The 13,208-nt window shown below is 37.9% G+C and overlaps 1 protein-coding gene across 5 annotated transcripts; it reads right to left on the reverse strand.

Annotated features, from left to right (window-relative positions):
- Positions 1 to 5,225, reverse strand: LOC131329688 (probable WRKY transcription factor 2). 5 transcript variants are annotated; one of them, XM_058362991.1, is made up of 6 exons: positions 4,843 to 5,225; positions 3,400 to 3,917; positions 2,374 to 2,580; positions 1,119 to 1,891; positions 864 to 1,022; positions 1 to 728 (listed from the first exon to the last, which is right to left on the reverse strand). In XM_058362991.1, the coding sequence occupies exons 2-6, from the start codon at positions 3,832 to 3,834 to the stop codon at positions 152 to 154; spliced, it is 2,151 nt and encodes a 716-aa protein (XP_058218974.1). In that variant the 5' UTR covers positions 3,835 to 3,917; positions 4,843 to 5,225; the 3' UTR covers positions 1 to 151. The 5 variants fall into 5 exon arrangements, with proteins under 5 accessions (XP_058218974.1, XP_058218979.1, XP_058218975.1 ...); XM_058362996.1 differs by having other exon boundaries at positions 2,374 to 2,574; positions 4,900 to 5,198; XM_058362992.1 differs by having other exon boundaries at positions 4,912 to 5,196.
- Positions 5,226 to 13,208: the final 7,983 nt, after the last annotated feature.

Genomic DNA, 13,208 nt, shown 5'->3' on the forward strand with positions numbered 1-13,208 from the left:
TGTCGAATATAAATCTTCTCCATTCTCATTGAATAGGAATGTCCAATCCCGTCGTTTGAAAATCCACATATACCCCAACGGAACCTTATATCTTTAGACCTTCACTTTCTTTATTAAGAAGGAAAGAAAATGAAAAACGGAAACGGAAATTTTACATCTGTGGTCCAAGAGGTAACCTATTCATAATTTGATGATAAACTGATGACCCCCCGCGGGGAAAATTCAGGGGAGGTTCTGAATGAGGTTCCACCTTTGGTTCTTCTTTTGGCAACAAGAACCCCATTTCACTCCCTAGAAGTTGTTGCCCTAAATATGGCGTAACATGCAGTTTACCCTGGCCTTGGCCCAACCCGGCCATTGCCAAATCGGAAAGGCCCAGTTGGTTCATTCCAAAACTGAACCCGTTGTGAGGTCCCAACCCCAGCTGCTGCCTTGCAGGTAGGCCCAGTGAACTCAGCCCAGTGGGCCGATCAAATCTGGCCATGCCGTTGTGAGGTTGAGACGGCTCAGGCCTATGAAGATGGGCAGAAACATAACCAGAACCAGCAGCAGCAGTGGCACCTTGGGCCGGTCCATTATTAGGGGCGATGGAGTGACCATTACGAGCAGCAGGAACATTGTGGTTGTGCTTCCCCTCGTAAGTAGTGATCACTGATTTGAGGTCATGCGATGCCCTCTCCACGTGCTTCCTCACCGTGCAGCCAGTACTTGTGCACTTATAGTAACTCCTGCAACAACACAGAAACAGAGAATGTCTCCAGTTTCTTGAGCAATGCAAGTAGGAGTAACTGATATGAACATTCTTGTGTATGTGTGTGTGTGTTTGCTAAGATAAAAGCAACAAAGATGAAGATTAAAATGACCTTGGATTTGGATTGCCTTTCACAACTTTCTGCCCATACTTTCGCCAACGATACCCATCATCAAGAATATCCACCTCACTAGTTGTTTGAACCACAACTCTTGGCTCCCTTAGGGCTCTAGTGGCCCCACTCATTTCTGTTGCATAAGCTTCCATTTTCCTAAAACAAAAAAAAGAAGTGGGGATTCCGTTGATCAAACACCGGAATCACATCATAGAGATCAATAGATCATTAAGACGAAGAAATGTTAATAACCTTTTCTTTGACTCGGACTCATCTCCCTCCCCATCATAGTCCAATGGCGTGCTGCCACGTGTCCCACGATCGTCTTCTTCTTCATCATTGGAAAAAGTAGAACAAGCATCCACTGCTTCACCAGATTCAGAGTGAGTGCCATTCGTTGGTGTATTGCAATATTCAGCACCCCTTGAAACAGAAGATGCCACCTCAAGGTTGGGCTGCCTCCACTCGCAGGCTCCGCCAGTCGTTCCATTTTGAACTGTTGTCCATCTTGGATTACCATCAGCAACAGTATGTGCTTCTGATTGATCATCAATATCGAGTTGCAAGTCAGATCCAATGACTAATCTCCGATTAGGTGTTGGTATGGCATGATTGTGGGTGCCCTTGTATATGATTTTTGTGATCTGGCCGTCACGGGCTTGCTCCACCTTCTTTTTGACCGGACAATTTGTATGCGTGCATTTGAAATAACTTCGTGGATACTCACTGCCTTTTACTTGTTTTTGTCCGTATTTTCTCCAATTATACCCATCCTCGGTTGGGCCACCACCAACCACGGTGTCATCTCCACCACCTTGTTGATCTGATTCCTCGTCTTGCTGCTCACTGGGTGGTGGTGAATGTTCTGCATCCTTTCTAGAGGAATCCCGAAGATGGCGGAGTGTGGTTCTATTCAGAGATTCCACTTCAGCAGGTTCAATATTTTGAGACCAAATAGAGTTTTCTGGCTGAGCAGGAACCTCAATTGTAGGAAAATTTTGTTGAGGAAGATTTGACAAAGTTATCTGCATGCAGAAAGGCAAGACATAGTAAAAAAGAACAGAACTAGACAACCCTTTGGATGATGACAGACATTGAGGTAAAAAGAGCATTATGGATTCTTACAAATTCTCACCATTTTTTGTTAGAAACAAAATGGACCTTATATACATGTATACAATTTCTCTTCATCTCTCCACAATTATTCATCCAAAAGAGTGAGATGATTCTCATCTCATTTCTTTCCTTTTCTGACTAAGCCCCTCCATCCAAAGGGGCTGTTAATGCTAATTTACTCTCTGCTCCTCCTGATCACGGAGAAAGGAAAGCATGTATTCAAGCATCAGGGATTTGCAAACGATAGACCAAAGCTGTTCGAGTGTGTAAACCATGGTGTACTCTATGCATGCACGCCTATGTGTGTGTGAGAGAGAGGAGTTTTCTAAGATGACTAAGAAATCCTTTTCTCAGTTTAGAATGTAGAAGAGAATTTTCAGAGCATGCTTACTTTGCTTGAATGACCGCTTGTATTACTGAGTGAAAGATGGGGGCCTGTTTCTGCAACATGTTTCAATGCAAATGATGAGGTAATGGTACTGATGTCTTCAAAGAAATCATCTTTGCTTCTACTAGGGGCCTCAGTACCCAACATGAAGTTTCTTCCACTCGCACTTGGAGCAAATGAAAGCTTTCCGGTCGTTGGAGATGGCTGAACCTAAAATTAATCAGGTGAGGAAAGTAAAACGTACAGTAGCTAGAAGCTACATTACAAGACTACTAGCACATTCAAGCTAATGCAAATTTCATCTAAGGTCAAGCAAAACACGTTGACACGAGATTTAAGGAGCACTATGCCACAGTCTAGGTTATAGAATAGGACCACACAAGAAAACATTATTAGACGCATCAGTAACTTATAGTCGTGTCATAAACCACAAAGCAGACACCTAATAATTGGCTCATAACTTTCAACCTTGCAAATCTAAGTTGTCTAGTCCACATAAAGCTAATGGAAAATCAATGCCACTTAGCAAAAAGGATACTCTAGAGAAAAGAGCAAGATAAATATAGTTATCTTCGGCAACTTTTTCTTACTAATCAATCACTGTAAAAGTTAGACACCTTTATCTTATTTCTTTCTCCCCCGACAGAAAGTTGGATATCAAATGAAGAGATTGAAAGAGGATGTCTCTATAATACTAAACAAAATAACAAATAAATAACTAGGGATTATGCCACCAGTTTCTTGTGCTTTTATATTGATAATGCACCGCTAGCAGGAACAAAACCTTACGTAGCCCATTAACTCTTGATCCTATCTGGCAATAAGTTGCATTTTCGCTGTTTCCCTAGATGAAAATGGTATTGACCACAATGGAACATATTTATTGCCAACCATTCAGAAGCAACATGACAGAGACTTGAAACAAGGTTCCACGATATCAATCGAGGGACAGTTATTGTATCCTCTCAAAAGCAAAGAGAAGTACTTGGAAAAAAAGTTAATGAGATTCTACCCAGGCTTTTGGCTTACCTGTGAATTGGAGAGGAAAACTGGAGATTCTAAAAGCGTCGTCGGACTGAGACCAGGCGGAATCGTAATATAAGGAGAACGAACATCTTGGTTCTGAGAAAAGCAAGCTGGTCTAATGCTTTCAGTATTCAACCTTGGAGCATTAAAGCCAGCTCTAGCAGCCATCCTTTCCAAAAGCCCTCCACGTGAATTCATTTTCTGCGCCGAGGATAAACTTGAATTGGTCAATTGATCCTTGTCATCTGTTTTCTGTGATATGATTTGCCCATGAGACCATGGAAAGATCCCCCCACTCTTGTTTTGAATAGAGGGTTCTGGAATTGACCGTGAGCCGAACTCATCGCCCAACAGAGCAGAGAAGAAAGCTCTTGGGCTTGGACTAGGAGGAGGCACCCAATCTCCCATAATAGCAACATTGTCATCAAACGCACCCATGATAATCCTGAGCCTCCTTTTCTAGTATCAGCTTGAAATCAAGTCAAGTCCGAATGAAGGCCAGGATTGCAATAGAACAATACCTGATTTACACCATATGCAAAACAAAAAGTTGACACATCCTTTGAGTCCAGAGATAGAAGAACCGCGTCTAAATTAAATACGCATACATGAAAAAAAAAAATTCATTTAGAGATAGTGACAGCTGCAAACATGTCATTAGGAGACCGCGTACAAGAACTTTTACAAAACTCCATTTCTAGTAAATCATAGAATGACCCAAGTTCTAGAAGCAACCGTACAACAATAAGTGCAAACTAAAAACTAACCTGGGAAAATGATAATCACAGTCCGTCGACAGTGTAAATGTGCAAAATGTGCATCTTATATAGATAGATATACGTGAAAGTGCATTGATATAGGTGAAAAGTACATTGAAACTTTAGCATTTTTTACATTTTGTGTGGATTAGTATTTAGTAGAACCGAATAATTTAACCCAAAAAAAATAAGAAAAATAAAAAAATACTTATCATCGACGATGGGAAACTGATGAGAACCGTTCAGAAGGACAAGATCGATTCATGATATATTAATTCAGGCCAATCCCATGAAGAACAACTAATTATTTATCTTCTCGATTCTATAGATACTTAACTGGAAATAATCAAACAAAATCTGAAAACTGGAAAAAAAAAAAAAAATCGATTGTCAGTTTATTCGACACTTATTAAGGAAAACAAATCTTAATCCTAGAGCTCATCAAGATCTAGTACAAGGAAATGAGTCGATTTCACTAAATAAATTAGAATCAAAATAAGCAAATTTGGCTTTACAAGACCATGAAGCATGAAAGGGAAGCACCTAAAATGGGAGAGATTATCTGTAGATGACCCAGACAAGAATTTCCCAATTTAAGAACCAAATTGAGAGAAAAAAGGGAATCAAGAAAAACCCAACAAAAGATTCAATCTTTAATGAATGATGAGCACAATTATGAGGTAAGTACCTGATAACCACGCATAAAACTTGGGGGCAGTTAAAAAGAAGATGGTACGAAGGAGACCTTTTTTCTGACCTTCTCTGATAAATTCTGATTAATGAGTTTCTTCACTCTCGGATTCTAATTTGAATGTAAAAAGTGAAAGCATCTCATCTTGCTGTCAATTTCCTCTCTCCCACTTCACTCTCTCTAGACAGCTTATCACAAAATTGATGATGATGATGATGATGACTGAAGAAGATAGAATCAATCACAGATAAGCGGGATAAAGAGAATTAAAAGTGGGTTCGTATAGTTTGTTATGGTGGAGCAGAAGAAATGCATGTAGTATCCGGAGAGTATTTGAAGGAGAGTAGGGGATAGTGAACGCGAGGTCTATTATGTTCTTCTGTATTCATCCTCCTAATTTTAGTAGTTGAGTGTATATAAAAAGGGAAATTATTTTGTCACTCTCTTTTTTGTTAACTACATTTTCCTGCAAGTGTAACAAAAATACTACACTTGCAGAGAAATGACATTAATAAAAAAGAGAATGAGAAAATCAACGGCCTATAAAAATCGTCATTTTTAAGGAAAATTATTCAATACTCCCGGGAGTATACTCTATACTCTCGGAGCACTGAGTAATTACCCCATTTCAATCAGAAGATAAAACACTTTCGTGGGAAAAAATAGTTTTTAAAATTCGTGTAGAAATATAAAGAAAAACTATATACAAAATTTTTATTTTTTTTATTTTTGGTAATGCAGGAATGTTTTGGGTTAGTTCGCTTGCACATTGGACTAATCCTCACAGTCCATCTTACAACCGTTTTACATGCTTACGCATGGGGGTGCAAAATATTTTGTATGGCGTTGTAAAAACTAAAACACTATCTTCCATGATAAATAAAATATAAAAGAAAAGGCATATAATTAATTCTCAATAACTCCAACATGTGAGTGCAAAACCATTTCATATTACAAAAATAAAGGTACTTTTTCTTTTTCTTTTTCTTTTTTGTAAACTGGCCTTACGAAATGGAAAAGGTGTATATAAATGAGTTATGGCATTATCATTTCCAATAATTAACTCCAATTTAGCTAGTAATCCACCAAAGCCAGTAAGGTAAAGGCCATAAAAGGCCACAGGCCCACTTTGACTGGCCAACCAGAACAGGCCATGTGGTCCCTTAACGTTTGACTTACAAAGTTACAAGCGTGGTTTTGTCTTAGTAACGGTTTTGTGAGTAATTAGTTTGGTTTCATATATGGCATACGTGTTAATCCCATTTGTAAGTGATTTAATTAGTGCATTAATTATAAGTAATGATAATGCCAAAACTTCATTGCCTGAAGGAAATACTTTTATTTTCTTAAATCAATACATTACCATATATCATCAGTTTTTTTCACCAATTTAATAATTCTAGAGTTTAGAATTTGAAAAATGCTACCACAGACCTTTACAGAGTGGATAATGCATAAAAATATATCGATATTTGTGAATAGTATAAAGATATTTGTGAAATGCGTATTGAAATTTTAACTTTTTTGTCATTATAAACATATTATTCACCCTCTAATAGGTGGTGGTCCTGCCTTGTTCGTTTTGGGATTTCAAAGCCTATGGACACAATTTTCAATAAGGAAAATTCTAAAATTAGCTCAGTGAACTAACAATAGCAAGACCGTTTCAATAATTTTTTTCTATCTATCTCTCTCCATTCATTACTCTTACAAACTTCTTTCAAAACCCAAACCGAACCGAGACCCTGTTGGAGTACATGGTAAGAATATTATTTTCTTACGCTGTTTTATTAGTAAACATTTCATAATAATAAATCAAATCTTAGAATAATGTTATCTAAATTTGACAAACGGTGTCAAGTGCCAAGTCTATTCCTTGCTACTTTTTCAAAAAAGAGAAAAGTTACTTTGAAAGAAAAATATTTGTTTGTTTTTAGGGTTAAGTCCATTTTCATCCCCTATCGTTATCGCAATGTGCGAATACCATCTCATAGTTCAAAATTGAACACATAATCTACTTATGGTTTTGAAAATGTGCGGATAAACACCCTGCCCTCATGTTTTCCATTCATATTAACGGAGGTATATCTCACACGCCTCTAAAATATAATCTGAGTCATTCATAATGTATTAAATAAAGAATAGAGTATCTCCGTAAAAAAATCATCTCGATCATGCATTAATAACCCAGTGATCTAATTTTTAGTAAATTCAAATTTGAAATTTTAATTTCATAACAAAATCAATTCGACCATGAGCTTTTCATTTTTTGATTGACTTGAATTTTGACATAGATGTAGTACTCGTCAAAATTTACAATATCAACGGTTTTGATTCAATTTTGGTATAGGGGAGGATATTGTTAGATTTAGAAAAAAAAAGAAATCAAGGGACATGATGAGGGTATGTTGGTCTTTTAATGTTGTGTTCATTAATATGGATGAAAAACATGATAGCAGAGGGTCTATCCCAACATTTTCAAAACCACGGATAGGTTATATGCTCAGTTTTAAATCATGGGGGGGTATCCGCACATGACGATAACCACAAGAGGTCAAAGTGGACTTTGCCCTTTTTACACCTAAACTAATACCTTTCATTTTCCAACAAACCAATGGACACTCTAGCGGAGTTATTTTATTTTATTCTAACTCTCATAAATTCAAATTTCTACCGGAGTGGTATATCGTGCTATACATAAGAAGAAATTCACATCTATTGTATATTTCAGAGCTAGGCTTGTCTCGAAAAGTCACTGGTTGCATAATTGCATAAAGAAATTTAGCATAAATTTCAATTGAAGGCGGAGCACGCGCCTTCTTTTAATGATAGCATCTTCAGGATGGGCTCTGACATTAACCTTTAGATGGTGCTAAATTCCAACTTCTAAACTATTTGGAGTCCCCAAGTCCTACCAGGCTGCCACATAATGAGAGAGAGAGAGAGAGAGAGAGTGTGTGTGTGTGTGATGGAAGTAACGAAAGAGAGAGAGAGAGAGACTCATGGAAGTAACGAAAGCCGTGTAAAGTGTCCACAGACTCCACACAATGTGAGCAAAAGTCATGCCATGCCTTGCTTAGTTCAGTAACAAGCACATGTCGTGTCACGTCTTGCTTAGTTTAGTTCTGTGATAAGTACTTGTCTTTTTATGAGTATTTCAACCATTTTTTTGGGCCCGGTGAAGTTCTTGAATTGGGATGATGTAGGTGGTTCGTAGTTCATTGAACCTTACTATTTGGAGGAGGTAGAAGAAGTTGTAACAACCAACAAAGTTGTGAGAGAGAGAGAGAGAGAGAGAGAACGTGTAACCGGAAACAAAATCAATTGAGGCCATTTTTAAGGTTTTTTTTGTTATTTGTTAAACCTAATCTACTCTATCTTAAGGGATCTAATTACAAGCTTGAAATGGACCAATTCGTTTAATTTCTATGTAGTTATTCTGCCGATGAAAATGGGTTGCTTCCACGTTTCTAATGGAGTACTAGTCTTATCATGCATTGAGTACTATTTTATTCCATTCGTCTGTTGTTTTCTTCGTTTTTTCCTGATTCCCACCCTGTAAACTTATTCCCGGTATGATCATTGACTAATGATTTTTGTAACTTACCAAAAAAAGTCTGCTATATATTTCCAATGGGAAGGTTTGCAGTTTTTTCTGATAACTCAAATGTTTCGGGCCCATCTTAAATGTATCTCGACTAATCCTAGAGGATTAATTATACCGCTCAATTGCGGAGGTCCCAATTAAAACGAGAGCAAACCTCTGTATAAATGGATTGGCTTCAAATGAGTTTATAACATTTGAGTGGTTAGGGTTATATTATTAGATTTGTCGTTGGTATTAGGGAGGTTAAGAATTTGAGTTTGAGATGGGAATTATGGTTAAATGATTTCTAAAGATATATAATTCTACTAGAGTTTGGATTGATTACTCTTGTAGTTTTAGCTATTAAATGAATTTCAGGAGAACAGAGTTTGGCTCTCATATAATTTCAGAGAATTTGTAAACGTCTCAAGCTGATATTAAAAACCAAGAACTCGTAAAAGGTTTTTTCAAATTTGATTTGCTTACCTTAAAGATTATTCTACCAAAAATAAAAAATAAAAAATCCGCGAAGAGGAGTCTAAATCAGATAGCTTGATTATTGGTTCATGAAATTAAGCAAATCCTACCTGACCTAGCCAAAATCCCCGCCCAACAGAATCCACGCGTAAAGATGTGAAATGACTCGGAAGAGCTATAGGATTCATCTCAAGTGCGCACAAGCTGATTCACGATACTTTGCATTACCAAAAAGAGAATAAATTCTTTACACTGCCGGTGTAAACATTTGTTTCCTCCAAATCAATTGCATTGCGTCACGTCGCCATGTTTTATTAATTGGGACCACTGTTTTGACACGTGTCGCGATGCAATTGATTTGGAGGAAACAAATGTTGTGTAAAGAATTTATTCTCTACCAAAAAAGCTAACATATGGCCGAAAAACAGAAGCCGACAAAATCTGTACGTATACAATCCTCTACATCTACCACAGCAGAGGTTAGATCCGAGTACTGCTATTGGTACCGATGGTACCGTAGAGAAAATGCACTGACGGCCGTTTCCGGCCACCGGACGGCCGATCCGAACCGTCCAAAAATTTTAAAAAACAAAATTGAGTGGGTTTACGTGAGAATCAACAGCATCCGAGGTGTATAGAGTACTTGATCTGAGAACCCCTTTTTCGTGTATATACACGTATATACATATATAAACGAAAAATGGGTGCTCGGATCAAGTACCCTACACACCTCGGATGCCGTTGATTTTCATGCAAGCCCCCTCGGTTTTATTTTTTAAAATTTTTGGACGGTTCGGATTGGCTGTCTGGTGGCCGGAGATGGCCGTCCGGTGACCGTCGGTGCATTTTCCCTACGGTACCATCGGTACCAATAGGATTTTCGGTTAGATCCCGACCCAGTCAAAAAAGATTTCCTTGACCCAGTCTTTTTTATTTCCTGCGTTTGATTAACGGAAAAAACAAAACTGAAACAGCGATTAATGAAAAGAAGAGAAAAGGTAAAGGAAAAAGACGCCAGTGTTCAACTTTTAAAGCATTTCGAAACAAAAAAAAAAAAAAACAACTTTTAGAGAAATCAAAAACAAAGTTTTTCATGATATGTTTATTCATTCAAAAATTGTTTCATAGATGATCAATTGTATATTTGCTAGTAGCTCGAAGCTCGGCTCGTGATGTATGAACTTGACTGGTTAGTTATTAGAATTGACAGGACCGGCCTTGATATTTTCGAAACCTAAGACGAATTTTTAATGGAGGCCCTAGGTTATTGTAAAAAAAAAAAAAAACATTACAGGTGACTAATACAGATAAAAAATAAAACATGGTATTTTTAGTTTCTAACTCAAATAAACTTTAAACTTCTTTTACAATTAGAAAAAAATAAAACAAACACAATGAAGTATTACTTACACTGTTCGTTTTCTCTAGCTAATCATGTTATTAATTTTACTTTTGTAATAATACTATTTTTAGAAATAAAAAATAATTAATTTTAACCCCTCTCTCTCTCTCTCTCTCTCTCTCTCTCTCTCTCTCTCTCAAAGTTTGTTGAGTGAAAACAAATTATTTTGGTTTATTTATTGTCAATAGTGATTTATTTGTGGATTTGATATTAAAAGTAAGATTACAACAAACAAAAGAAAATAACAAAAATTTCTCAAAAACTTATATAGTATGCGAAAGTGGTACAAGAGTTTCATTTTATCTACCGTAAGTAATCCAACAGTAGAATAAGGCAAAAAATAACATGACCAAGAGGTCCCTCTAGGACTTACTTAGATCCCTTGCTGCGTTGAAACAAGGAACATTTTATTTATGATATATGTACGTTTTTTTATGGAAAATGAGGCCCTAATTTTTGCTCAAATTTTAAGGCTTAAAGCGGTCGCACCTCGGGTTTTAGCCCAAGGCTGGCCCATAGAATCGAACTTGAACTCTCAAATACTTATATCAAGATCGAGGTCAAATATTTGGGCTTGATTCAAGCAAGAGCCAAGTTCGTTCATCGAACTCTAAACAAGCCGAGCTCAAGTACCCTAAAGCTCGGTTCTGTGCTCGACTCATTTGCACTCTACGCCAAAACTCGGTAATGCAAGTTTGTGAACTCGGTAATGCAAGTTTGTGACCAACAGCATGCGCCTGGATGGCAAAAGCCTCCTTCATTCCCAAACAAGACTCAAGTTCGAGTCTTGTCAGTGGCAAGGAAATGAGACATTTGTTCCCTTGTCATCTTGTGCCTAGGTAGTGCTGTGGTGACGGCAAAATCCTCCTTCATTCCCAAACAAGACTCAAGTTTGAGTCTTGTCGATGGCAAGGGAACAAATGGCAAGGAAATGAGACATTTGTTCCCTTGCCATCTTGTATCTAGGTAGTGCTGTGGTGATGGCCTGTCCTCACGGACAGTAGCTATGGCTAAAACCAAACATTCCACAGCGGGTAGGAAGCCCCTATGGTCACGCCCAAGGGGGGACCTAGGTAGTGCTATGGTGACGGCCTGTCCTCACGGACAATAGTTATGGCTCGAACTGGACATTCCACACAGGGTAGGGAGCTCCTATGGTCACGCCCAAAGGGGGACCTAGGTAGTGCTATGATGATGGTTTGTCCTCATGAACAGTAGCTATGGCTCGAACTGGACATTCCACAGCGGATAGGGAGCCCCTATGGTCACGCCCAAGGGGGTTACTATGCTAGTCGCGTCCTCCCACCCTTTTTTCGGATTAAATAAAAAAAAAAACAGCATGCACCTGTTGCAAGCATTGGGTCATGGATAAATTACAAGTCGGCCCAATAAGGTAGGTAGGCCGATTGTCTGCGAAAGATACGAAAATGGTCCAGAAAGGAAGGCCCAATCTACTGAAAGCGCAAGACAAACTACAGGCCGCCAAAGTGAGCACAAAAAGAAAAGAAAAGAAAAGTTCTATATAGTTCTGCAATCTAGTACTGTAAAACACAACTAGCTAGAACGATTATTTGTCGTGTCGTTTCATCACCAACCGTAAAATTTGGTCCAATATGTCATGAATGCCCTATTATGCTTAGATGGTGGAGTAAATGAAACCATTTATGCACCTAAAAAAGGTGTCCAGGATAGTAGTAGTCCAAATGAGCAAACACAAAATGTCAATAACAGAAAAGAACATTATGATTGAAGAACATGATGAACACTCGTGATAATGTAGATTTTGACTAATGGCTAAAGCCTACACAATTCCTAGAATATGATTACAAAACAAAGAAAAAGAAACCAAGCACATTATGATTGCGCAAAAGAAAAAAAAAGTTGTGCCATCTTATCAGCATAATTAGCAGGGTAAACGAAACTGATCTTACCGATCTACGAAATTATAACCTATCATCTACGAAATTATAACCTATCATTACCGCAAAAACATCATGAAAAATAGTAGAAAGGAAAGAAAAAACACGCAAAGTAACATTTAACGTAACACATCTCTTAACGTAACACAAGGTTTAGCAAGCAAGACATTCCACCACAAGTACGCAAAAATCAAAATTTGAGAAAACTTCACACCGTTATACATTATGCGCAACTTATTTTTGCAAGACGGTTTCCCCATCTTCCGCTTCTATTGACGGACAACAGAGTGTACTTTATTGGCACTAGGGTATCGAACAGCAGAAATCACTAAATGGAAAAATGAAAAAAGAGCTTTCAACAAATAATGTGAATCATTCTGATCACAGACCTGAATTGATGACTAAACTCCACAGAGATTACAAACCTGAGTCCACCTCAATGACACCATTTTGGCCATGTTCTACGATGGCATTTCGGCCATGTTCTACGATGGCCAAATTGCATTCCATAGAGCATACTTCTTGTGTTCATGGCAGTCGACGGAGGCCTACTGTGATTGCACGACACTGAGAGGAGACTTTGCTGTTAGCATGATTTTTGTACCACAAGAGCAAGGGATGACTGCATGATAGCTAACTACCACAATCATGGAAAAGGAATTGAAGCACAAAAACAACTCGGAGAGGATATTTCGCAGAGATGATTAATCTACCATGAGAACAATAGGTGACCAAGTACGTACAATGGCTAATAACCACAACCATGAAGAGGAATTTAATGCAGGAATTTGCCAATCTACAATCTAAAAAATGGCAGAAATTGTGGAACATGGTTGAAAATCGTACTCTTGAACCAATCACCTAAGCCTTTACAATGATTTTCAATGATCAGCACAATCACAAATTGCACAAGTAATCTACCTGCAAAGGCTGCCTTGCCTAAAAGAATAAAAACATTACACAAGTAGAGGTATTACGA

This window comes from Rhododendron vialii, chromosome 6a, assembly GCF_030253575.1.
Source record: "Rhododendron vialii isolate Sample 1 chromosome 6a, ASM3025357v1".
Taxonomy (NCBI): Eukaryota; Viridiplantae; Streptophyta; class Magnoliopsida; order Ericales; family Ericaceae; genus Rhododendron; species Rhododendron vialii.

Excerpts from the sequence above, each read along its gene's own strand:
- LOC131329688 (XM_058362991.1), bottom strand. The coding sequence starts at position 3,834 with ATGGGTGCGTTTGATGACAATGTTGCTATTATGGGAGATTGGGTGCCT. Across the intron at positions 1,023-1,118 it reads GAGTCCGAGTCAAAGAAAAG|GAAAATGGAAGCTTATGCAA; the intron begins GTTATTAACATT and ends TTTTTGTTTTAG. Across the intron at positions 729-863 it reads AAAGGCAATCCAAATCCAAG|GAGTTACTATAAGTGCACAA; the intron begins GTCATTTTAATC and ends GTGTTGTTGCAG.